Source organism: Camelina sativa, chromosome 15 (genome assembly GCF_000633955.1).
Source record: "Camelina sativa cultivar DH55 chromosome 15, Cs, whole genome shotgun sequence".
Taxonomy (NCBI): Eukaryota; Viridiplantae; Streptophyta; class Magnoliopsida; order Brassicales; family Brassicaceae; genus Camelina; species Camelina sativa.
This window is the reverse complement of record NC_025699.1, coordinates 17,840,827-17,862,394: the sequence shown is the minus strand read 5'-3', so window position 1 is coordinate 17,862,394 and position 21,568 is coordinate 17,840,827. Positions and strand designations below refer to the sequence as shown.

At 35.0% G+C, this 21,568-nt stretch overlaps 7 protein-coding genes across 11 annotated transcripts in view; 2 read left to right on the top strand and 5 right to left on the bottom strand.

Annotated features, from left to right (window-relative positions):
* On the top strand, nucleotides 7-1,448 carry LOC104748576 (rhodanese-like domain-containing protein 4A, chloroplastic). The gene is made up of 4 exons (XM_010470191.2): nucleotides 7-544; nucleotides 659-761; nucleotides 926-1,071; nucleotides 1,163-1,448. Exons 1-3 carry the CDS (start codon nucleotides 264-266, stop codon nucleotides 1,028-1,030), a joined length of 489 nt encoding a protein of 162 aa, XP_010468493.2. The 5' UTR covers nucleotides 7-263; the 3' UTR covers nucleotides 1,031-1,071; nucleotides 1,163-1,448.
* Nucleotides 1,481-3,706, bottom strand: LOC109124501 (putative rRNA methyltransferase YqxC). Its single transcript, XM_010468661.2, has 9 exons — nucleotides 3,530-3,706; nucleotides 3,179-3,245; nucleotides 3,009-3,091; nucleotides 2,802-2,904; nucleotides 2,544-2,700; nucleotides 2,315-2,443; nucleotides 2,136-2,222; nucleotides 1,955-1,999; nucleotides 1,481-1,758 (listed from the first exon to the last, which is right to left on the bottom strand). Exons 1-9 carry the CDS (start codon nucleotides 3,615-3,617, stop codon nucleotides 1,609-1,611), a joined length of 909 nt encoding a protein of 302 aa, XP_010466963.1. The 5' UTR covers nucleotides 3,618-3,706; the 3' UTR covers nucleotides 1,481-1,608.
* On the bottom strand, nucleotides 7,650-8,984 carry LOC104747088 (B3 domain-containing protein At5g24050-like). The gene is made up of 2 exons (XM_019236935.1): nucleotides 8,460-8,984; nucleotides 7,650-8,297 (listed from the first exon to the last, which is right to left on the bottom strand). Exons 1-2 carry the CDS (start codon nucleotides 8,982-8,984, stop codon nucleotides 7,812-7,814), a joined length of 1,011 nt encoding a protein of 336 aa, XP_019092480.1. The 3' UTR covers nucleotides 7,650-7,811.
* LOC109129206 (putative F-box protein At3g25460) lies at nucleotides 12,030-13,114 on the top strand. The gene is given in 2 exon segments (XM_019236933.1): nucleotides 12,030-12,879; nucleotides 12,882-13,114. Coding segments are annotated over 2 exon segments (1,083 nt in total).
* On the bottom strand, nucleotides 13,968-15,962 carry LOC104747087 (uncharacterized CRM domain-containing protein At3g25440, chloroplastic-like). 3 transcript variants are annotated; one of them, XM_010468658.2, is made up of 3 exons: nucleotides 15,727-15,962; nucleotides 15,203-15,484; nucleotides 13,968-15,120 (listed from the first exon to the last, which is right to left on the bottom strand). In XM_010468658.2, the coding sequence occupies exons 2-3, from the start codon at nucleotides 15,449-15,451 to the stop codon at nucleotides 14,212-14,214; spliced, it is 1,158 nt and encodes a 385-aa protein (XP_010466960.1). In that variant the 5' UTR covers nucleotides 15,452-15,484; nucleotides 15,727-15,962; the 3' UTR covers nucleotides 13,968-14,211. The 3 variants fall into 3 exon arrangements, with proteins under 3 accessions (XP_010466960.1, XP_010466959.1, XP_010466958.1); XM_010468657.2 differs by having other exon boundaries at nucleotides 15,203-15,506; nucleotides 15,727-15,960; XM_010468656.2 differs by having other exon boundaries at nucleotides 15,203-15,509; nucleotides 15,727-15,955.
* On the bottom strand, nucleotides 16,340-19,038 carry LOC104747085 (poly(A)-specific ribonuclease PARN-like). Of its 2 annotated transcripts, none has more exons than XM_010468654.2 (8): nucleotides 18,701-19,038; nucleotides 18,470-18,600; nucleotides 18,175-18,369; nucleotides 17,965-18,077; nucleotides 17,748-17,864; nucleotides 17,532-17,646; nucleotides 17,224-17,436; nucleotides 16,340-17,119 (listed from the first exon to the last, which is right to left on the bottom strand). In XM_010468654.2, exons 1-8 carry the CDS (start codon nucleotides 19,024-19,026, stop codon nucleotides 16,470-16,472), a joined length of 1,860 nt encoding a protein of 619 aa, XP_010466956.1. In that variant the 5' UTR covers nucleotides 19,027-19,038; the 3' UTR covers nucleotides 16,340-16,469. The 2 variants fall into 2 exon arrangements, with proteins under 2 accessions (XP_010466956.1, XP_010466957.1); XM_010468655.1 differs by having other exon boundaries at nucleotides 18,470-18,619; nucleotides 18,701-18,884.
* The window catches only part of LOC104747084 (serine carboxypeptidase-like 21), a 3,287-nt gene continuing 1,139 nt past the window's right edge, over nucleotides 19,421-21,568 (bottom strand). Inside the window, exons 4-13 of one of the 2 annotated variants that reach the window (XM_010468652.2) lie at nucleotides 21,435-21,557; nucleotides 21,215-21,343; nucleotides 21,076-21,105; nucleotides 20,834-20,935; nucleotides 20,413-20,745; nucleotides 20,170-20,235; nucleotides 19,935-20,056; nucleotides 19,742-19,855; nucleotides 19,601-19,646; nucleotides 19,421-19,513 (exon numbers count right to left, since the gene is read on the bottom strand). In XM_010468652.2, coding sequence (XP_010466954.1) covers nucleotides 19,430-19,513; nucleotides 19,601-19,646; nucleotides 19,742-19,855; nucleotides 19,935-20,056; nucleotides 20,170-20,235; nucleotides 20,413-20,745; nucleotides 20,834-20,935; nucleotides 21,076-21,105; nucleotides 21,215-21,343; nucleotides 21,435-21,557 — 1,149 coding nt within the window. In that variant the 3' untranslated portion in view covers nucleotides 19,421-19,429. The remainder of the gene's footprint in view (nucleotides 19,514-19,600; nucleotides 19,647-19,741; nucleotides 19,856-19,934; nucleotides 20,057-20,169; nucleotides 20,236-20,412; nucleotides 20,746-20,833; nucleotides 20,936-21,075; nucleotides 21,106-21,214; nucleotides 21,344-21,434; nucleotides 21,558-21,568) is intronic. The other variant, XM_010468653.2, reaches the window with a different exon arrangement.

Sequence of the window (21,568 nt, the reverse complement as noted above, 5' to 3'; positions counted from 1 at the left end):
GAAACCTAACCAAACCTTCTTCTTCAACTTCTCAATTCCCAAATCCCATTCTAAATTCACCAAAACAACTCCGAAACTTATCCAACAAAACCCATCTCTCCCTTACCATCTCCCAACTCATCCTCACATCCCCTGTTCTCGCATCTGACTCCTTGGACACAATCTCAGACCCACCTACCGGTAAAATCGATTTGGAGTCAGTCTTGGTCACCATTGACAATTTCTTCAACAAGTACCCATTTTTCGTAGCGGGATGCACTTTCATGTACCTTGTGGTGTACCCGGCTGTGATTTTTTACTTGAGGAAGTATAAACCAATATCCGCCGTGAACGCGTTTCGTAAGCTCAAGACCGAACCTGATTCGCAGCTTTTGGATATTAGAGATGACAAGACTCTCGCTTTATTGGCCTCACCGAATCTTAAGTTTCTTGGTAAGAGTTCAGTTCAGGTTCCGTTTAGTGAGAGTGATGAGGAAGGGTTCTTGAAGAGAGTTAAAGGAATCTTCTCGGACCCTGAAAACACAGTTGTATGTGTTCTTGACAAGTAAGTATAAACAAAAGCTTCAAACTTTAACAAAATTGGACATTGCTCTGTGTGTTGTTGTCTTGAGAGTTGAGAGTTCTCTCTCATATGTTTTACATTTGATGTGGAAGGCAGTTTTGATGGTAACTCGTCGAAAGTGGCTGAATTGCTGATCGAGAATGGCTTCAAAGAGACTTATTATATCAGGGGAGGTGTTAGAGGGAAGAATGGTTGGTTGGTATGTTACATCTCTCTCTCTATGTAGAACCAGTATGATCTCTTTTGTATGTTTTCAGATGTTTATTTTTCTAGATAGACTACATTGTTTCCGACTAGGCTCTGTCCTGAAGGTTTGGTCTTTGTCATGAGATATTTTGCTTACCTTATTAACCTATGTCTCAGGCCATTCAAGAAGAGCTTTTGCCTCCACCTGTGCATATGTCTACTGCGAAAAATGTAAAATCTTCAAACAACAATGAAGCATCGGTTGTTGGAACTGAGAACTGATTCAAGAACATAGCCTAGTGGTCTGGAGATTCTCATTCTTGGTTAGTTTACCTCATGCTAAGCAAAAGATGCAAAATATTTTTTTTTTCTTTTTTTCTTACTCCCAATTTAACTTTTGCCTCAATTTTGCAGTGGCAAGACATGATACTACCAAACCATGGAAGAGATACATTGAGAAAGCTTCTCTAGGGTGGAAGAGTTTTATATATTGATAGACGTGTAGATTTCAAGACCACTCTATGCTTCGCAAAAACCTAACCTTGTCTACAGAATGAGACTAGTTATTCTTTTGAAGTTTTTATGCTTTTGTACCTTTTCATATTTCGATTGTATGACTAGTTATAAGTTATAACCATAGAAGGAAACAGTTTATGTGTAATGCTCCTCCTGAGATTGTTTGAAAAAAATTCACCTACGATTCTTTTGATAATTTATCGTTGAGATTTATGATATGACCAAAACAAAAGAAAAGTTTACTTAAAAGAAGAGTTAGAATTAGATTTGTGAATGGAATGCGTGAAAGAAGAATCAATAGCATTTCACACAAGCTTCTAACTTCCCAGCAATGGAATATAAGTCTAGTACTCTTCGGTTTCTGGTTTCACTGTCCCTCGGTTGAAGCAAACCAAGAACTCTATGTTTCCCTCAGCGCCCTTTATGGGAGATTCGATAAAACCTTTGTTGGTAAATCCATAGCGCTCAACACCATTTATTACCTTCTCAAGAACCTTCAACCATAAACAAGACATCAAAGATTATACTTACCATGTATCTGACTTGCTATATAAGATCAAGGCTTAATGCTATCAAAGATATTAGAAACGTAAGGAATCCAGGATAGTAACAAAGAAAGGGAATCAGGGGTTGTAAATTAACCCGAGAAGATTCAATTGTTACAAAGAGGACAGGGAGAAGCAAACATACCTCTTGATGTACTTCAGGATCTCTCACTATGCCACCCTTCCCGACCTTGACAAGATACAAGATGTTGAAGAAACAATAATTAAAACACAGTGATGTTTTATTCATTATATTATATAAGTATTGGCTTATCAAAGTTCACTGTATCCGAAATCTAGTATCTTCAAGTTAATAAACTGATTACCTGTTGTCTTCTAGCTTCAAATTGGGGTTTAACAAGGGTAACTAAAGTTGCATCTTCTTTCATCACATTCATAATAGCTGGCATCACCTGTTCATAAATTTGTAAGTCTTAAACATTTGTGTATGATTAACATAACAATCATAGTTCCTGGAAACAAATTAATCCAGTCGCAAACTTACCTTAAGAATGGAAATGAACGAGAGGTCAAGGGTCACTACATCGACTTTTTGGGGGAGTCCAGGGAGGTATCTCAGATTTGTCCTTTCTATAACAGTCACTCTCTTATCATTGCGGATTTTATCAGCTACCTATTACAATACACCGAATAATTAACTAACTAAATTAGTAACTAGGCTCTGATCGCTGGATGAAATTAAACAATCTGTAGGAAAAACACTTAGCACTAACCTGACCGTAACCAACATCTACACCATAAACATGTGCTGCACCATAACGAAGCAAACAATCCGTAAACCCTCCTGTAGAAAGTCCAGCATCAAGAACTACTTTCTCAGAAACATCAACATCTAGCTTCTCAAGTGCAGCTTCCAGCTTGAGTCCGCCTCTGCAAAGTGAAAGAAACACGAGTGGACAGTCGACAACAACAGAGTCTTCCAAAAATGAAGAAACTGTAGAAAGATAGAGTAACTTGGATAGAATAATCACCTACATACAAATTTTGGAACCTCAGCTGTGATCTTTATAGCAGCAGTATTAGATACAGGCATTCCAGCCTTATTAACTCTTCTCCCATCCACAAGAACTTTGCCTACATAACATATTATACACACTTAAAGATTAAGCTACACCAAGAACTTCTTGTTCCTTCCTTATACAAATAACATAAACCTCTATGTGCTTAAAAGGAATCACCTTGTATAATCCATGATTGTATTAGTGTGCGACTGTATTCGTTAAACCTTTCAACACATGCCTCATCCAGTCTTTGTTTTTTGCTGTTACAGAACAAGAAGAGTCCATTAAAGTGAAGCAGAGAAAGATGGAATCTTCTTGGTTTCAATGTTTAAAGAAAAGACCCTAACTTTTTCCCACGAGTAGCTGAAGCAAAACATCTCATGGTACTGCATTCTCCAGCTTTAAACCATCTCCCTGAACAAATAACACATGACACTATCACTAATGAAGCCAAGTAAGTTAAAACAAAACCAAAAGTTTCAATTTTTTCAAATGAAATTGAAAACTAAGCATTAAACTGAACCAGATTGATCGATGAATTATATCTCATTCCTCTAGCATTTTGACAATTAGGCAAAACAAATTTGTGGGTTTTTTCCCACGAATTGATTCGACCGCACACTAGATTCCAAAATTGAGTTTTAACAGAAAGAGAACTCAGAAAATGACAATGCCCACCAAGTGTTTGTAGAAATTACCGGGGAGAAGAGGACTGTGAGATTTGGATAAGAAGCCGAGGAGAGAGCCACGCAAGGCTATGGAAGGTCTAAGAACATGAAATCCCATCTTTCGACTTCCTCCTTGGGGATTAAGATCGAAGAGCTCTTACGTCTATCTTCTTCCTCTTTTGTTGCTTAATCACAATTGACAAAATGGTATTACTTTTTTGTTTCTAGGGTTGCGAAGCCTCTGTCTCACGAAGAGGGTTTTCGTTTTTTTCTTTAATTTTTACTTGATCATCAATCAAACCAACGTTATCATTATTTCTTACATTTTTTAACTTGAACTAGAAAAAACACCCGTCGGGATATTTTTTATAAATTAATTTTATTTTAATATAAATATGATCAGTAGAAATTTATAAGGCATCTAATATTTGGTATTTTGCAATTACTAAAATTTTAATCGGTATTTGTATACATTAATAAATAATAAAATTATCAATTTAGAAGTGCTATTGTATTAGCAAATTGTCTCTCTACTAAATATCAACTTAGTGTTCAAGTTTACAACATTGAAACCTACCTTAATTTATAAAATTTAAGATAGACAATACAAATTAAAAGAAAAATGAAAAATACTACTGAGTAATAAAGAGATGGAGATTTTATGAATTAATTTATGTGAATAATGGTAAATAAAATGTAGTAAATTAATGTGAATTGGATAACTAAAAACATGGATAATAGTTAAGAGAAAAGAAGATGACACTGGCTATTAAGAATGCCAAATTCAACAAAAAAATAGAAAGTAAACTTTCTTATATTATACTAGATTCAGACCCGCACGTAAGTGCGGGGATGTTTTCATAAGTTTTTTTTTCTGAAAAATATAATTATGTTGTTGTTAGTTGAAAATTTGTTTTGTGGAATTGTTGCAAGTGTTTTTCTTACAAATAGTATGCATATTTTTAATATCATTTTGTGGAAGTATAATGATTGTAGTTTGTATTGATTGTTGCATATGGTATATATAATATACCTAATGATTTATATTTTTGATTCTTGGGTTTAGTTTTCTTTACCCATACCCATTATCATGAAAGTAGATGGATCAGTTCTTATTTATTTAAGGCTCATATTTACACTACCTTTTTATATTTAATGAGAATATTATGTTTACTGTTATTATTAGGCATATTATAAAATTACATGTCGGTTTGGGTTTACAAATGAAATGGTTAGGATTTAGATTTTACAATTAAAATGAAATTATATATCGGTTTGAGTTTATAAAAGAGCATTTTGAATTTTTAATCTTATAATAATATATACAGATTTTATTTCGTTATTTTATAAGAAAATATATAAATTAGTTATTAAATGTATTATGACATGTCAAATTATTATTGGATAAATTAAGGAGAGGTGAACAAAGAAGTTCACTTTAGGAGTAAACCTAAGAATTGTTCATGTTTAAATGTGATTTAACTACAAAATTATTTGCTTACCGTATATGAATGGAATGTGTACGTACGTACTTCTTAATTTCTTATTTGAAAAGTTTATTGCGGGTTCGTCTATTTAATTAGTAATTCCGTTAAGCTCTATGGTCAAATCGATTATAATTGTTCTAACAAAGTGTGTGATATGTAGATTCTCTAACATGACGGAGTATGTTGGTTCGGCCTAAACCTGCTTATATGATAATTCCATTAATCGGTTAGTAATATCATACTTATGTTTATAGATATTTCTGACTTAAAAAATAGGATTGACTTGAACCAAATAGAAGTTTCCAAAATATTATTGAATGTGTGGCATTACAAAATTCCCAAAAATTGAAAACTCTTTACTTTTGCATAAGCATTTGGAAATTATTGAAATTAAAAACTTCAAAACACAAAACAAAGACGCAAAAGTAATAAGATACACAGAGGAAATCATGGATAGATGGCTACAACCATCTGATATCTAGATTCTTGTCATATTCAGTTTCTTTTTTTTATTTAAAAGAATCATTGTTTTGATCATTCATCCATTATTATTATAAAGTGCTTGTAAAAAGTACAATCCCTGTAACAAAATTTAAAAAACCCATAAGTATATTAATTTGAACGGATGAAAGGTTTTTGTATAAGTTCATAGATTATTAAAATACCTAGTAATCATGATCTATTCTGCTTTCTCCATTGTAATCTATAAGTTTTTGAAAACTTCTTTAAAGACTACATTCAGTGTCCTCATCTTTGTCAACAATAAAGATTTTTAATCATTTGTAAGAGTATATTGCCTCCAACTGTATACAGTTAGTTATTACTTGTATCTTCGAAGTTGCCTTAGGCTCCATTTTTTTTTGGAAAAATAGGTGTAGGTTTGCGGTATTCGAGATGAGTAACACCTTGATCATGTATGCTGTATTTATAGTAGTAGGTCATGTTTTAAAGAATATCTCATAGTATTTAAGATTTGATCATATCATCTATCCAAATTTGGTAAGTTGCTAAGATTTGGTGAATTAGAATATTTCAAAATCGAGAAAATTATGTTAATTATCCGAGATTTTGGTGTTAATTGCCAAATTCATTTTTTTTAATTAAACGCATTTTCATTTTTTAGAAGATATTCTAAGATTGAATTTCCACTAATCGTAACAATATGATTTTAATTGTTTCCATAATGTTAATCGTAACAATATGATTTACGTGCATAGGTTTTAATTATTAATTGTTTTAATGACATATGCTAAATATGTAGGTTAATTTGTTTAGATTTAATGGCAGATTTTAATTGCTTCCAATTTGTGTGTGTTAATAATCATTAAATATTTGTTTGCCTCGGAAAACTTAAATATGTTTGGCTCTGATTTTTGCTAAACTATATCTGTTTGGCTCTACATGATTTATATATATCCTTATTCTGTTTTTAGTGGTATTTTATGTAATAATATCTTAATCTATGTTTACTTATTAAAAATGCTTCCCTTTTAATAGTATAGATAAGATTTTAAGTCTAATCTGTGGAGGATCACTTGTAACCGTTGTTGTATATTGGGTTCTCAAAGAGGCGTGTCCGTGAAGGGAAGTACTTACTTTGTTTCTCACAAAACATGAAGGACAAGAGATTTTTTACTCTGTTTTGATTCTACAACAGAGACTTTTGGACCACCTCTGCCCTTTGATTTTGATAGTAAGTACATGACTTTATCTTGTGTTAGATCAATGTAGCTTGCGGCAACTACATCTGAGATAGATCATATGGATTACAACTAAGATTGAGCCCAATGCATTTTGGTGGAGCAAATTCTTTAAGTTGATATTCAACTTATGAGTAGTTCTTTCAATCTGATGATTTTAAAGTTGAGAGTTTCTTCACTGATAAGGAGAAGAAAGTAGCTGTGGTTGGTGTCAGATACTGTGACGAGGCTGGCTACAAGACATGTTTCGTGGTCGGAGAAGATGGATATTTCAAAGAAACGGATCTTGGAGTTGTGTTCTCTTATGGTACATGTTCGGTTCAGATCCTGTAATTAAGTTACAGTGTTTGTTTGCAGGATGCAACAGAAAAGGAGGATATTACTTATACTCTTATACTAGTCATATCTTTACAGCACCTTGTTTCATCTCTTTTTCTATTCATTAATCATTGTTTTGAACTAGCCTGTTTAGTTAACAAGACAACACAAACATGTATTGCCGACTTGAAACTAGACTTGGTTTCTAATTGTTGAATAACTCTAACTCAGGTAGAAGATATTTATCAGTACATTTAAACTTTGATATCTGTAAAGTTTTATGTACAAACTTATGGCCAAACTACTCCTGCCATGATACATTCCAGAACCTAGGCAAGGGTGCCGAAGGAAGGAACTATGCATTCCAACGCTGTTTCTAGGCTCTTTATTTGTCTCAGAGCAGGAATGTGTTGTATTAAAAACATGGTTTAATTTACCATCATCTGCTACTGCAGTTGTGTTTGCGATCAAGGTTGAGAATACTTTATTCAAATGCCTGAAGGAAATTGTAGCAAAAACCTGACCTGTCAACAAATTTTGTTACTGATTTGATCATTTCCGATGAATATAATGAACCAAAACACTTGCAGGATTGGATCAATTTCACCACACATAGACTTTGGGATATAATACAAGAAAAGGTAATAGCGCAGTAACTAAAGTAAGACCAAACAAATAACCAGATTCATGTCAAAATTTCAAAGTTCATAATCTGATACAATAGAAGGAACAAGCTACTAATAAGATCACAACCCTAGTAACACCCTAGTTCTAAGAAATTACAAAACCTCAACAGACACAAGACACTTAGCAGAGACAGAGAGCAAGGGAAGAGCTACTCTGTTCCATGGCAAAACAGAGGATTCCACAGCACCTGAACGACCAAAGACTGATGTTGTCGCCCTCTTTCAATCCGTTAGCCTCAATGATGTCGTTCCACCCACAAATCAAATTGTAATTCCAGCTTCCTTTACCTGAATCTTTCTTCATCTCCCATCTCTTCAGCATCACACCCCACTTTCTAGACCACTGATCCACGAGAATCGCTCCCACTCCAATCTTCTTATTGTGGTTGATGTCTTCGTCTATGATTCTCGACTCCACAGGCGTCAAGAAGTCGTTTCGGTGTAAGTTGTTGTAAGGCATTGAGAGACGGTTCTGTGTTGGGCTTACATCAGTCACGAACAGAGTCTTCTCAAAGATCAGTTTAGCGTCTCTGGCTCCGTTCATATCTCTCATAGCCTTGACAAGCCACTCAGGCATGTCTCTCGCCGTCGGTGATAAAGGAGCAACCTTTGCTTTCTTGTATCCACCAGTACGCTTTCTCTCTTTCACGGCACGTCTCTTGCGGNTCTTCTCAAAGATCAGTTTAGCGTCTCTGGCTCCGTTCATATCTCTCATAGCCTTGACAAGCCACTCAGGCATGTCTCTCGCCGTCGGGGATAAAGGAGCAACCTTTGCTTTCTTGTATCCACCAGTACGCTTTCTCTCTTTCACGGCACGTCTCTTGCGGCTTGTGCTCCCCGGTACTAAGCACAAAGACAGATCATCAGAACATGGGGAATTAGGGTTTAGTGAGTCTTTGATCATCTCCGTCTTCTCGGACTCAGCCGTTTTGTAATCCAAGAGTAAGAGTTCAGAACTAGGGTTTCGTAGGGTTTTCGTCTCGGAATCAGCGGCGGTGACACACGAAGAAGACAGCCATGGGAGTTGGTTTTGTGGGTCTTCTGTCTCATATTCAATAGGGAACTCGTTAAGATCGATGAGCGTTGAAGACGTAGAAGCTCTATTTAGAATTTGTTGTGGGTATCTTCTCTTCATCACAGACGATCTTGTTTTTCTCGGAAAGAGACAAAAGATTGTCTGAAGGCTTTCTTCTTCAGATAACATAACAGCCGCATCCACCAGCGTACAAAAATTCGACCACATCTTCTTCCCTGAAGTCGTGGGATGAACATCGTCGTGATACATGCTTTTCATTCTGATCGAACCGGAGACTCAAGTTCTTCTGAGATTTAATTTTAACAAAAGGAAAAAAAAAAGTTCTTCTGAGAGCAGAAACGTGAAGCACAATGGAATTGGAGAGAGATTAGAAACTGAGATCAGTAAATGATAATGAGAGAGCCGATCTCTTGCCTTATATAATCCTGCTTTCATTAAAGTTAGGGTTTTTGTGTCTTCCGTTTGAGTTTAGTTTGGTATTTTGGTTAATTACTGTGTTTAGTGACTAATTATAGCCGTTGGCTGATTTCTTTTTTCGTTAATATGGAAATAAAGGAATATAGATAGCTAACTTTAATTACGATTTAGTCCCTATGTCATTATTTCCATTTTGTTTCTTAGACTGAGAAGTAAAAAAAAGAAAAACTGATTATTAGGAAACTTCTTTGCCATTAGTTTTTTTATATTTTTTCCATCAAATATAAATAGGGAGAAATCCCAACGTAAATATTTCTAGCGTATATCCTTTGTGATTACATAAGGGAATAAAATCACAACATTTATTTGTTATAGTATAACAACCACAATTTTAAATATATCAATTTAATAATATTGGTTGTTATATTATATATTTTGCATGGTAGCACAGATTAATATACCTGTTATTTTTTTGTATATATTTTGATAACTAGCGAGGGAACATGAGATTATATAACACTAGATAAGGGCCCGCACGATGTGCGGGTTCAAAAATTGTTTAAAAAAATAATCCTAAATCTAAAACAAATTTTCAAAAATATATAAAGAATTTTTTTTTCTAAAGTAAATATATAAATAATTTAAGTTAGAGAATATTTAATTTACCTTCATACAATTATTTATATTTCTATATTTTTAGTATATTATAATAATTTAAAACTAAATTCTATCCCACTAAAACTTTTGTCAAATATTCATCATTACAAATATTATTATTGTCAAATTTCAAAAACGTTTCACAACTTATTCACAAAATATTTTACATGCAGCAAATTCATCAAAGCAATATCTAATAAGTAACCACATACAATTTTACTCTATGTTTTACATTAAAAATATGTTCTTACACCCAAAATTATTTTATTGTTAAAGTATGCTCTTTATCACCACCTATAAAATGTCTTCTAAACAAATTAAACAAATTTTATGTTGTTTTACTTTCATTTTGGCATAATTATAGTTCTTATAATTACTAAAATTGTTTTGTGACATAATTTCTTTAACCATAAAGTTTTTTTTACTCCAAATATATTGGATGAACAACTGGTGAAAATTATCTACTCAATTACAATGATTTTATGACTAATCCAATAAAAATTGAGAAATTGAAAGAAATTTAATATAATATAATAAAAATAAAAATAAAAATTTGAAAATTTGAAAATTATAATCATGATGGTATATATAAGTCTTAGATAATTCAGATATACAAAATAGAAACTTTATATACAACCAAAACATGACATATGTCATAATCACGTTAAGGATCAACGACCTATTTACTTTTCAGAAGTATCCAATTGTACCAAAACAACTTAAAGTTATGACCTCGTCTCAAATATTCTCGAATCATAAATTCTCAACTTATTTTTACCCAAATCAAAAGTAGGGCGACAATATCCTGGAGAGGGGGATAATTTATTAATTATTCTCAACCTATTCTTTTGACATAATTTATTAATAATAATATACATGCTTAGTGAATTACTTTTTTGTTTATACATGTCAAACTCTTATTGAGAAAACACGTATAACATAAGTAGCCTACAATAGAAAATATATTAGTTTTGTTAATTTTCCTTTTTGATTTAGAATTTTTTTTAGATAAACATGTAAATTTTATTTAGATTTAATGTTATTTTTTAATTAGCTGTTTTGAAAAATAATAATTTTGGACACGTGTCAACATTTCATCAGTATACTTGACATGTGGCTAATTTGAAAACCCAACTTTATATAATAAGATTTTTAATATAATAAAAAGATTAATTCAAGCTTTTTTCCTAAGAATGCCAATCGGTTCTCCATGATCTTCGTTTTCTTTGCATGTGTCTTCACAAATCTTCTTGCAGTACTCAATGTCCGTAATTGGCTAACCATAGAGACATAATTTTTTTTTTTTTTTGTGTGCAAACAAAGACATAAAATTTAATGTGCTAGGTTATATAGTATAATTATACGACCAAATATGGATGACACATAATATATTTATTTTACCAGGTAGTGGTTAAGAATCTTTGTAACAGTGAAACTTTGATATAGATGGCACATAGTATATTTATTTTAGTTGTTTTGTTTTTAATATAATAAGATTACAATTATATTATGCTTTGTTTTACCAAGCTTGAAAACTGTGGTTTTTTATCGTTAAAATTGACATATGTCACGATCTGATGAGTTACTAACTTTGATCTCTAATCGTTAAAATTGACACATGTCACGTTCTGGTGAGTTACTAACTTTGATCTCTAATCGTTAAAATAGACACATGTCATAATCTGGTGAGTATTTAACTTTGATCCCTGATCGTTAAAATTAACATGTGTCACGATCTGGTGAGTTACTAATTTTTTTAAATTGACATGTGTCATGATCTGATGAGTTACTAACTTTGATCTCTGATCGTTAAAATTGACATTTGTCATGATCTGGCGAGTTTTTAACTTTGATATATGATCGTTAAAATTAACATGTGTCACGATCTAGTGAGTTACTAACTTTGAGAACCAAGATTTATATAATAAGATTGGATATATCTTTAAGAGTGATTGAAATTGGTTCTCGTTTTCAAAAAAATATTAATATACCATCCATCGGCATTATCTTCATAATTTTAAATTTCCCGGTAGTTAAAACAATTTCACAAAATCTTTGGCTTGTTATCTGAACAATTTTCTAAAATTTAGGTTTTTTAGTCATTTTTCTCTAAACTTTATTAGTTCGTCTGTATTTAAAAAGTCAGGCAGTGAGCATAAAGCAAAAAACATAAAACCCTAACACAACAAAAATCAAAACCACCGGCACTTTCTTCCTTCGGAGATCACAATGATGATGTCGGAACTTCCGGAGGATTTGTTAGAGGAGATATTCTGCCGCGTTCCGGCTACATCTTTGCAACGGTTACGATCTACTTGCAAACAATGGAACCTTTTATTCAACGACATGAGATTCACAAGAAAACACTTCCATAAAGCCCCAAGACAATCTCTTATTCTCATGTTGAAGAAGTTTGGGTTTTCTTTGATCAACATCAATCTCCACAGAGTTTTACCTATAGAGTTCACTGGTGAACTTAGCCTAATAAACCCTTATTCAAAATTAGATCTCATGATCTCTCAATACTGTGACAGTTCTGACGGCTTATTGTTATGCGTCAGCAAAGATGCTATGCTCGTGGTATGGAACCCGTGTACCGGTCAAACCAAGTGGATCCAACACAGATTGAGTGGCTACAGCTACACCTATGCTCTTGGATCCTACCAAGACAAAAAATCTGGCAATAATAGCTACAAAATATTGAGCTACAAGTTTTATGGTGACCCAGAATTCGAAATTTATGACATTAACTCAAATCTATGGAGGAGTCTTGATGTCACTGTGGACTGCACCTATAGGTACATTGGGAACGTGTCTTTAGAGGGAAAGACTTACTGGTTTGCTAGAGATGAAAAAGAGACAACGCTTTGCCTATTATCCTTAATCAGTTTTGATTATACAACAGAAAGATTTGAACGTCACTGTCTCCCGTCTCAATATCATGGTTACCAAAACGTCTCTATATCTCTTGTCGGAGAAGATAAATTTGCCGTGTTACTACAACCGATATATGCATTGAAGACAGAGATATGGGTGACAAATAAGATTGGCAACAAGACCAAAGTGTTGTCGTGGATCAAGTCTTAGCGGTGGATCATTTGAAGGTGGAACTTCGTTTCCACGTAAAATTCTTGGTAGATGAGGAGAAGAAACTCTTCGTGTTTACTCAATACGCAAAACAAAGTTGCAAAAGCATGGTATACATCGTTGGAGAGGACAATGAAGTTAGGGAAGTCGCTTTTGGAGACGAATATAGACCATTTTTGTTTAATTATGTTCCAAGTTTGACTCAAATTCAGCAAGGTAATGATTAAGCAAAGCCTATTAGCAAACCTCTTTCTTTATTTTATATATATATATATATTTTTTTTGAACTTGTTTAATTCACTGTTAGGTGTTTTTCCCTATATTCGTTGCTTAAATTTGTAATTAACACAGTTTTTTAAAAGTTTTATGATCAAATGATGTTTCCTTACATAAACAAGAGATATGTTTCAGTTTTAGCTTCTGACATTTGACAGCAAAGTCAAGAAAATTTGGACATTTTTTTCTAGGGTTGTGGTCCTTGTGGAATGAAAGCCTATATCTCTCATGAACAAGAACATGGTTTGACTGGACCAAATTTGTGTGTTTTTTTTTATTTTTGTAATCGAGGAGTTAGAAGACAGAACGGCCCATTACGTGAAGAGTTTGGTCCAGTCAATTATAAAACTACGAATTTGTCCCACATCGAACAAAAACAAAACTAGACGTCGAAAGACTCCCATATAAAAGAACATTTGGTGCCTATTTGCTTACCCATGGAGCCGTGTGGTGAGCGCAAAGCGAACTATTCTTTCGCCTTTTACTAAAGAATACCGTGTGCTCTCCACATTAAACGGCATACACCTATTTTTGGAGGAGTAACTTCTTTTGAAGTTTGCTCCATTAATGCCTCTTAGTTCAATTTTAATTAGTTCTCAAACCTAGAAATATCTTTTGAAGTTTGCTCCATTAAAGCCTCATAGTTCATTTTTAACTAGCTCTCAAACCTAGGAATAGGTTGTGTAACACAATTTTGATTGTCTGAAAATTAGAGACCATGAGAGTCTCTGGTTTGCTGAAAAAACATCTCCTTCTAGAGCAGATAAAATTGGTTCAAACCGCTCGTTTGATATTCCAAGATCATGATTCTCAACGCATCTCCTTAACCTTAGGCTTTTACATTCACACAAAAATTCAAAAGTTAAAGCAAAGCATATTTCTCCTAACCACATGTTATCAATTTGCTATCACAGAATTAATATATAAAGCCTTCGAGCATGTTAAGAAAGAAGATATACTTGTGACTTTGTTAAACACATCAGCACTTGTAGGGTTGTACCAATTGTGAGTATGAGTAAAGATGATGAAATCTCTGATGGTTGATTACTCATCGTCTTTTCTTCTTTAAAAGCGACGCAGCACGAAGAAACATTTTATCAACTTCATCAAAGTCTGGGGACTTATCATCATTCTCCTCATCTTCTGATTTAGCCTTCCCCGGATCACCAAAATCTCCCTCTTCTCTGCTGTTGTTTATCGCTGGGAACTTCTCAAACTCTTCAAGAAAGAGCGGTCGCTCTGTTTTCTCGTCTTCTAATTCCGAATCAGTCTCAAAAATATCAGAAAGATCTGAGTCCGTCGCTAGTTCTGATCCTGCTTCTTCTTCTTCTTCTTCTTCTTCTTCTTGCTCATCCTCCAAACACTCTCCGCTTCTTTCTATAATCTTCTTCAACTCTTCCGACCTCTCTTGAGTATCATCAACCTTAACATTCGGGTCATCTCGCTGCGTCTCACCTTGCGCTTGAATCAACTGAAGCTCTTGTTCAAGCCTCGGAATATACTTTCTAACCGCACGAAGCGCATCCCTGCATTTAGATTTGTCCAAAGCCTTTTTCCTCGGAAGAGTAATCCTCGGCGACATGATCTCAGTCGGAGGTTGAACATAGTTCTTCCCTCTGTACATAATCACCGTGTTCCCTTCGTGTACATCAAGCACAATCCCACCAGTCAACCTAGCTAACTCAACAGCAATCTCCTTCACTTCATCAGGCGTAAACGTTTTGATAACAACCTGTAACGTCTGATGCTTCTTCCAGTGAAGATGCATGTTCAGAATCACTCCTTGGTATATACCACGTCTCCCTACCGGAACATAGTTCTTGCACTTCAACCCCATTTTCAGGTAATAAAAATGCTCTTCTGGTGTCAATATCTCAGGGTCATGTCTCGTTTCTGCTGACTCTGAAGGTTCTAGCTTCTTCATCGTCTCCATAAGACGTTCCTCTTTCTTCCGAGCCTACGGTAATAATAACAGACGTAAACACCAACATAAGAGATAACAACAAATACACATTTTGTAACTAAGATGACTAACTAACCTTTCTTAGTTTGTTAAGTATTTTTTCTTCAGATGTCATTCTTTCAAACTCTTTCTTTTTCTTCCACCGGAAAAACTTTAGCCACCGCACAACTGCTCGTTTACCTTTCAGTTTTTTCCTCTTCGGTTTAGTAGAAGCTACTACTCCTTCTTGACTCAAACTGTTCTCAGATTTGCTCACGGAATTGTCGGTCTCACGAGCTGTAGTCGAATGAAACCAAGATGATCTTAACAAGCCAACGCTACACATTGGTCCATTAAGAGAGTCCTTATGCAACAACACCTTGCACAAAATATTACCAGAGCTACTACATTATAAGTTAATATGTCTGTGCAAATAATCTCTGAGCAATCAAATTAACAGTAACAATTTTTACTCAATTTGAATCCAATTTCATAGTTGTTGATCAATCAAAAATGGATTCACATCAAAGGAAAAAATCTTAGCATAAGTGCCTCGAACTCTGTATGCTCCCGAAATAAAAAAGCTCGAGCTGGAATGATTTGATGGAAGACTAGTAGTACCTGAGAGAGCGATTCATGGAATTAAAGCTGGAAAAGAGCGGCGACGAGGAGGTTAAGAACCCTAGCTGGCGATATTTACGGCGTAGAAGCATTGAAGCCGACGTCAGAAACCCCATCTCTTCTCACCGACGGTGTTAACTGCCTCTGCCGCCTAGCCTAGTGCCAGTGCGTTTTACGAAGCTAAAATGGGTCTCTCTCTCTCTCTCTCTCTCTCTCTCTCTAGGCACAACAATTACAGGTTCGTAGACCGGGTTTAACCTGTCACGTCTCGACCAAACCGATATTTTGGTTTGGTTCAGTTTGTTTTTTGGTCACGGTTTGGTTCAAGATTTTAGCCAAAGACAGACAAATGAGAGATTCCGTTGTGTGAAGTTTTCAAATGTTTAGCTCAAAACTTAAAGGAAAGAAAGAAACATGATCATCTCAATGAACACCATATTGGCTGATCATCTTCTTGAGATCTTCTAGGGTTCTTCCTTTGCTTCAGATCCAATCGATGTCTTTGAGTCCAATAAGCTGAATGCTTCTCTTCCATTATTTCTTGATACAAGAAAAGGTTACCAAACTCCATCCGCATCATATCTGTTACGTCTTTTTCGTGTGTGAGAGAATATACCAACAACACTTTCTAAAAAGCATAGTAACTTCAGTCAGATCTCAGACAAAGAAATGGAAGAACAAAATTGCATTTTAATGTTCTCAATTTGGGTATACATTGGTTTTGTGATGACCAGAAGAACTAATCATAGCTCATCAAAATTTATAGCTAAATCGTTTGACCAATCAATCTCTGATGGGTTGCTGTCCGAATCAGGATCGGTATCTGAAGATTCCAATGTTTTGTCTAAAGATTCCGCCAAGTCAGCCTCCCAAAAGCCTAGTCTACATGCTTTCTTGTAAGTCTCGTAACCTGCTGCTCTTAGTCCTTCTGCAACCATCTCTTTTAAGGAACCACCAAGTTGCTCTTCATTGTTAACCGCAGTGACGAAAGTTTCTGAAGGACCTGACTCCCAAAATACCACGATTGCACAGCTCTTGTCTAAATATTTAACATCAAACTCTTGAGTAAAGACGGGGTGTGACTTTTGTAGAACATTCTTCAGCTTTGCAGCTGTCATCTTTTTCGTTAATCCCCATATGAACACCAAGTTCTCAGAGCTTACTCTCCGGCTGTTCTTTGACCAAACTTTAACATTCTCATCACCTGCGTTTTGAGAACAAGAGGTGACAGAGCTTTCGTGTTCATCAGAAGCCAAAGCTTGGAAATCTTCATTTGGTTCGACAGTTGACAGATCTGATTTCTGTATGGTACGAAGTTTTGCAAATAGCTGAGATATCATTACAGCGTTCTGCCCGTGACTCTGATAGCTCTCACTTAATTTGACCTGAGAGCCTAATAAGAGAAGCCAATAGAGTCAATATCCATTTCACACAAATTTCAGATGTTTACGAAAGCGCACAAAACAGAAATCAACATCTTAGAAAGAGAATTCTCACCTTGATTAGCCACTTCCACATCCACAGGTGCGAAGAACCGATTCAAGGAGGACATAGCTGCAGGTAGATTACTTATATTACTTAAGGGACTAATTTCTTTCATGAACTGACTGAGATCCACAACACTGGGAAATGCAGAGCTCAGTGAACTGCTGAAGTCATCCACATTTGCAGGTAGAGGACCAAGGAATTTGGCATGAATGGAAGTAAGATCTGCAGCAGGTTGAGCATAAGATTACCATCCATGGAGGACGGGGCGGGAAAAGCTAATTTTACATGCAAACTAAGGAGAAGAAATTTGTGATTACCACTAAGATAATTCTGGGAAATGACAGGTTTCTGTGACGAGGAAATCAAATCTATCACTTCCCGGAAGCCACGAACTCGCCTGTTTTCTTTGTTTTCAAGATCTTGAAGCTCTCTCTGTCCAAGAACATAAATTTAGATACATTTTATTCAAGAGACCTTCACCATCATATCAGTCATTTGTCCAGCTAGGGAATATCCAAAATAAATCTCCCTACCATAAAAAGATCCTTGTCCTCCTTCGAACTCATGAAGACAGTCCGGACAGCTTGTGTTCCTCTGCTCTTTGAAGCGACGAGTAGAGGGACAACATCTTCAGAGAACTCAGTCAACATCTGGAGTGACAAATTCAGAAGCATATTAAGAAATTTATCAAACTAGCCATCAATATACAGACTGCATTTATCGTTCCAACTATCAACTAAACTTATCTACCTCTAGAATGAGTTGCACTTGACGCTCACTGCAAACATCAATAGTCAAACACAGCCTTGAACCATACTGCTCACTCCCTAACACCAGTCTTCTCAGAGAGCTCACTAAATCATCTGAAAATTAAACAAACAGAAACATCATATAAAAAAAACTTGAAAACTGAAAGCAAAATGAGAATCATATGAAATTATCTAACACTCGCTATTACACCATCTCCTGTCTTTATGCTTGAGTCTACACAAGATTTTCTCCAATTCTTGACACGTGACCTAATCCTTCCAACAAAGACAGTATCAGCTACAGTAGCTGGAGAAGAAGAAGATACAGCGATAGGATCAGCTAATATCGGATTCCCCGATAGAAACTTCGATGCAGACTCTTGTGCTCTAGATAAGTATGAAATTCCTGTAAAAAAAATGAATTAATCAAACTACAGTTTATAGACCAAACTCCTTAAAAGAAACGAATGAAAGGTTACAAAAGAGATAGAGCAGCAATAATAAACCTTCATAGATACAAGTGTTGAAATCAAATCCTTCTCTAGCCATGGATGTTAAACGAGAAGCTTGACAAGAGAAGCTATAAGAAGGCATCCCACATTTCAATTCATCCCGAGGGAACAAATGAAAGTTATATCTACAAAAATCCATAAACCCTAATCAATCAGTTTGGCATAAATGAAGAAACTTGAGAACATAGAGAGAGAGAGAGAGAGAGAGAGGTTTAAGAGTCATACGGATGAACAGTGAGTTTGGAGCCTTGAAGAGAGAAAGGGCAGAGAGCGAACTGAAGAATCTGGTAACGTTCAGCGGCATATTTAGCTTTCAAGTAGCTAGTTTGCGGCGTATCAATGGCGGAGACACGGTGCCACGCGGCGGCGTACGAGCCGGTGTTTTGTAGTGAGAGAGCTATGAAGTCTGATGAATCGATGGAAGCACGAATCTTATCGAGGGTTACATGAAAGTTAGATTTTTTCACTTGCTTTACACTCCATCTTCCCTGGTTTAGGGTTTTACTATTGCCGGCGGTGGCGGAGATTGACGAAAGGAAGCGTCTTTGCATCTTTGAGCAGCACCGGAATGATGATGAAAAGGAGATGATTTCAATTAGTAACGATATTTCGGTTCGGTTCGGTTCGCTTCCGGTTCAACTTTTTATGGTTTTCTAAAAATGTTGGTTTATTAGTAATAGGAATAGTTTATTCCCATAGTTTATACAGTTTGGTACGATTTCGATTTTGGTTTGGATTATTGTTAAATACAGTATATCTCAATTTTTTTTAGTTTTAATTTCTCTTGAAAAAAATACAAAACTTCACATGATTTTTTTTTTAAAGCATTTTTTTTGGGTATACGAAAATAGAATCCTTCACATTTTTATAAATTACATTACAAAAACTAAAGGTTTTTTTAACATTAGTTTTATTAAAATTGAAGTTGAGAGAAAATATGAATTTTATTGTAATTTATATATTTTTTCCGGCTAGGAAACGGCTATAGAAGTCCAAAGCTTCACGCGGTTTGTATTCTGGAACGGTATGTCCTGAACCCTACAAGCAAAATATTCGAACATTAACACAAACAAACACAATGTTTATCATATGTAGAATATGAAGAAAAATGAGTGTGATCCTTACTTTGATGGTTATAAATGTGAGATTGTTCGCATACCCTTGTGTAAACCTACCATATACCCAAATCGTGGAAACAGTGAGTTGAGAAACCAATTGATAGAAAGATAGCTGTGAAGGAAAAGAAAAAAAAAAAACACGAATTACCCGGCAACTTGGTGATTTGAAAACCATGGCCTCCATTCATCAATCACTTTGTATCCCATTGCCTTAGTCCATGCTTCAGAGCCAGTATATGGTACACACATATCATGATCTCCGCTGCAAAGAATAAAATTTTTATTATATGTTTTATATTTTCATATTATTATTAGTTACCCTTTAATTCAATTCTATGCACCTGTAAATGAGAGCACGAATGCCACTAAGAGTGAGGTTTCTATGGAGTTCGATCATGCTACCAGTGTCGTGTGTATATTCGAGTTGGTTTGAGCATAGCATCCATTTTCCAATCTCGCTTTCCTATCAAAGTTTCGGAAAAACAAAATCGAAGATGTCAAAACATTATCCATCAACAATCAACTTATAACAAAAAAACATATAGAGAAAATTATGATGATGAATTGGATAAAGACCTCTTTAGCATGAATCGCTTTCCTTACAGCTGGATCGTTCAACCATTTGGTCGCAACTACATCGTTCTGCATCCATTATTAACTTTTAGTTTTTAAAATAGTAGAGAAACGTATGATATCAAATGTATCACATTCATTTCTAGATTCTAATTTGATAAAATCAAATTATTGTTTCCAATGATCAAAATTTAGCAAAAAAATATAAGAGGAAAGATGCATGATCTGGGTTTAATTACTACTTACAATGCAAGGAACACTAGATTCAGCGAGGAGTTGAGACCAACTGGGTATAATGCCTGGACGCACAACGGAACCTAGAGGCCATGCACGACCAAACATTCTCTTTCTCACTGCCAATGGCCTTTCTGTTTTGCCTAGCGTAAGGAGACTCTTAGGGAGAGATCCGATATCTAAGGCGGATAGATCAGATGTTCCGTGGTAGCACGGTTCTAGGATGTTATATATGTTCAATGAGCTCACAGTGTCTGATACTTTTTTGAGCTTATTAAGACATTCTTTACTTTGATCTGATTGACCAGTATTATAGTACGTTCCTTTGCACACTAATTTAGTTTCCTGCCATTTCGTATTACACATTAGTGGAACAAGAAAATAATGAAGAAATAAAACGAGGATTATGAAAAATTGACCAACAAGATCAAACCTCATATAGTTCATCAGAGATAAGTCCCATCCCATGTGTGAAGGGAACAAGAGCATTAGCATCAAACACCTCATCAGCAACTCCATTACCCACCAAATATCCCTATACAACTCAAATTAAGATTCCAATATACGAATACATTAATTAGCATCCTTAATATACTTAATGGTGTTTCTTTAACTCCAAAACCATACTGAACTTTGAATCTGAAATATTTATATACTCTTAACTATTGGTCGTACCTTTAAGTTGATAACCGGATTTGCCACTTTCTTATTTTTCTTACTTGTTTTGTTTGTTCTCATTGCATTTTTATTTCCTACAAAAACAAGAAAATGATGAGAAAAATTGGAGATTAGATTATTTTCTAAGTCGGCTAACATATGCAAATGAGTTAAGATGATGACCTTTAACAACTTGAGAAGCAAGAGTTGGCACATAGATACCAGCATATGATTCTCCTGAGATAAAGAACGGATTTGACTGAAACTGTGGAAACATCTTAAACCACTATTGAACAGTGGAGGCAATAGTTAGTTTCTTGACTCACACAAAACACAAGGAATATTTTAAAAAAATTCTAGTCACATTCTTATGTCACCTCGACAAGGAATGTGTAAGAATCAGAAGCGGTTTTCGTATCATTAGTTGTATAATCAGAATTTTTCTTTGAGTAAGAGAATCCTACACCAACTGGAGAGTCAAGGTATATGATGTTGGACACCTGAAAAAAAA

Excerpts from the sequence above, each read along its gene's own strand:
- LOC104748576 (XM_010470191.2), top strand. The coding sequence starts at position 264 with ATGTACCTTGTGGTGTACCCGGCTGTGATTTTTTACTTGAGGAAGTAT. Across the intron at positions 545-658 it reads GTTGTATGTGTTCTTGACAA|TTTTGATGGTAACTCGTCGA; the intron begins GTAAGTATAAAC and ends TGTGGAAGGCAG. Across the intron at positions 762-925 it reads GAGGGAAGAATGGTTGGTTG|GCCATTCAAGAAGAGCTTTT; the intron begins GTATGTTACATC and ends CCTATGTCTCAG.
- LOC104747087 (XM_010468656.2), bottom strand. The coding sequence starts at position 15,842 with ATGGGGTTTCTGACGTCGGCTTCAATGCTTCTACGCCGTAAATATCGC. Across the intron at positions 15,510-15,726 it reads TCCATGAATCGCTCTCTCAG|TAGCTCTGGTAATATTTTGT; the intron begins GTACTACTAGTC and ends CTTATAATGTAG. Across the intron at positions 15,121-15,202 it reads TACTTAACAAACTAAGAAAG|GCTCGGAAGAAAGAGGAACG; the intron begins GTTAGTTAGTCA and ends TTATTACCGTAG.
- LOC104747085 (XM_010468654.2), bottom strand. The coding sequence starts at position 19,026 with ATGCAAAGACGCTTCCTTTCGTCAATCTCCGCCACCGCCGGCAATAGT. Across the intron at positions 18,601-18,700 it reads TCCAAACTCACTGTTCATCC|ATATAACTTTCATTTGTTCC; the intron begins GTATGACTCTTA and ends GGATTTTTGTAG. Across the intron at positions 18,370-18,469 it reads CAACACTTGTATCTATGAAG|GAATTTCATACTTATCTAGA; the intron begins GTTTATTATTGC and ends TTTTTTTTACAG.
- LOC104747088 (XM_019236935.1), bottom strand. The coding sequence starts at position 8,984 with ATGAAAAGCATGTATCACGACGATGTTCATCCCACGACTTCAGGGAAG. Across the intron at positions 8,298-8,459 it reads GTGGATACAAGAAAGCAAAG|GTTGCTCCTTTATCACCGAC; the intron begins GTTGCTCCTTTA and ends AAGAAAGCAAAG.
- LOC109124501 (XM_010468661.2), bottom strand. The coding sequence starts at position 3,617 with ATGGGATTTCATGTTCTTAGACCTTCCATAGCCTTGCGTGGCTCTCTC. Across the intron at positions 2,444-2,543 it reads TAGATGTTGGTTACGGTCAG|GTAGCTGATAAAATCCGCAA; the intron begins GTTAGTGCTAAG and ends GTATTGTAATAG. Across the intron at positions 1,759-1,954 it reads ATCCTGAAGTACATCAAGAG|GTTCTTGAGAAGGTAATAAA; the intron begins GTATGTTTGCTT and ends TTATGGTTGAAG.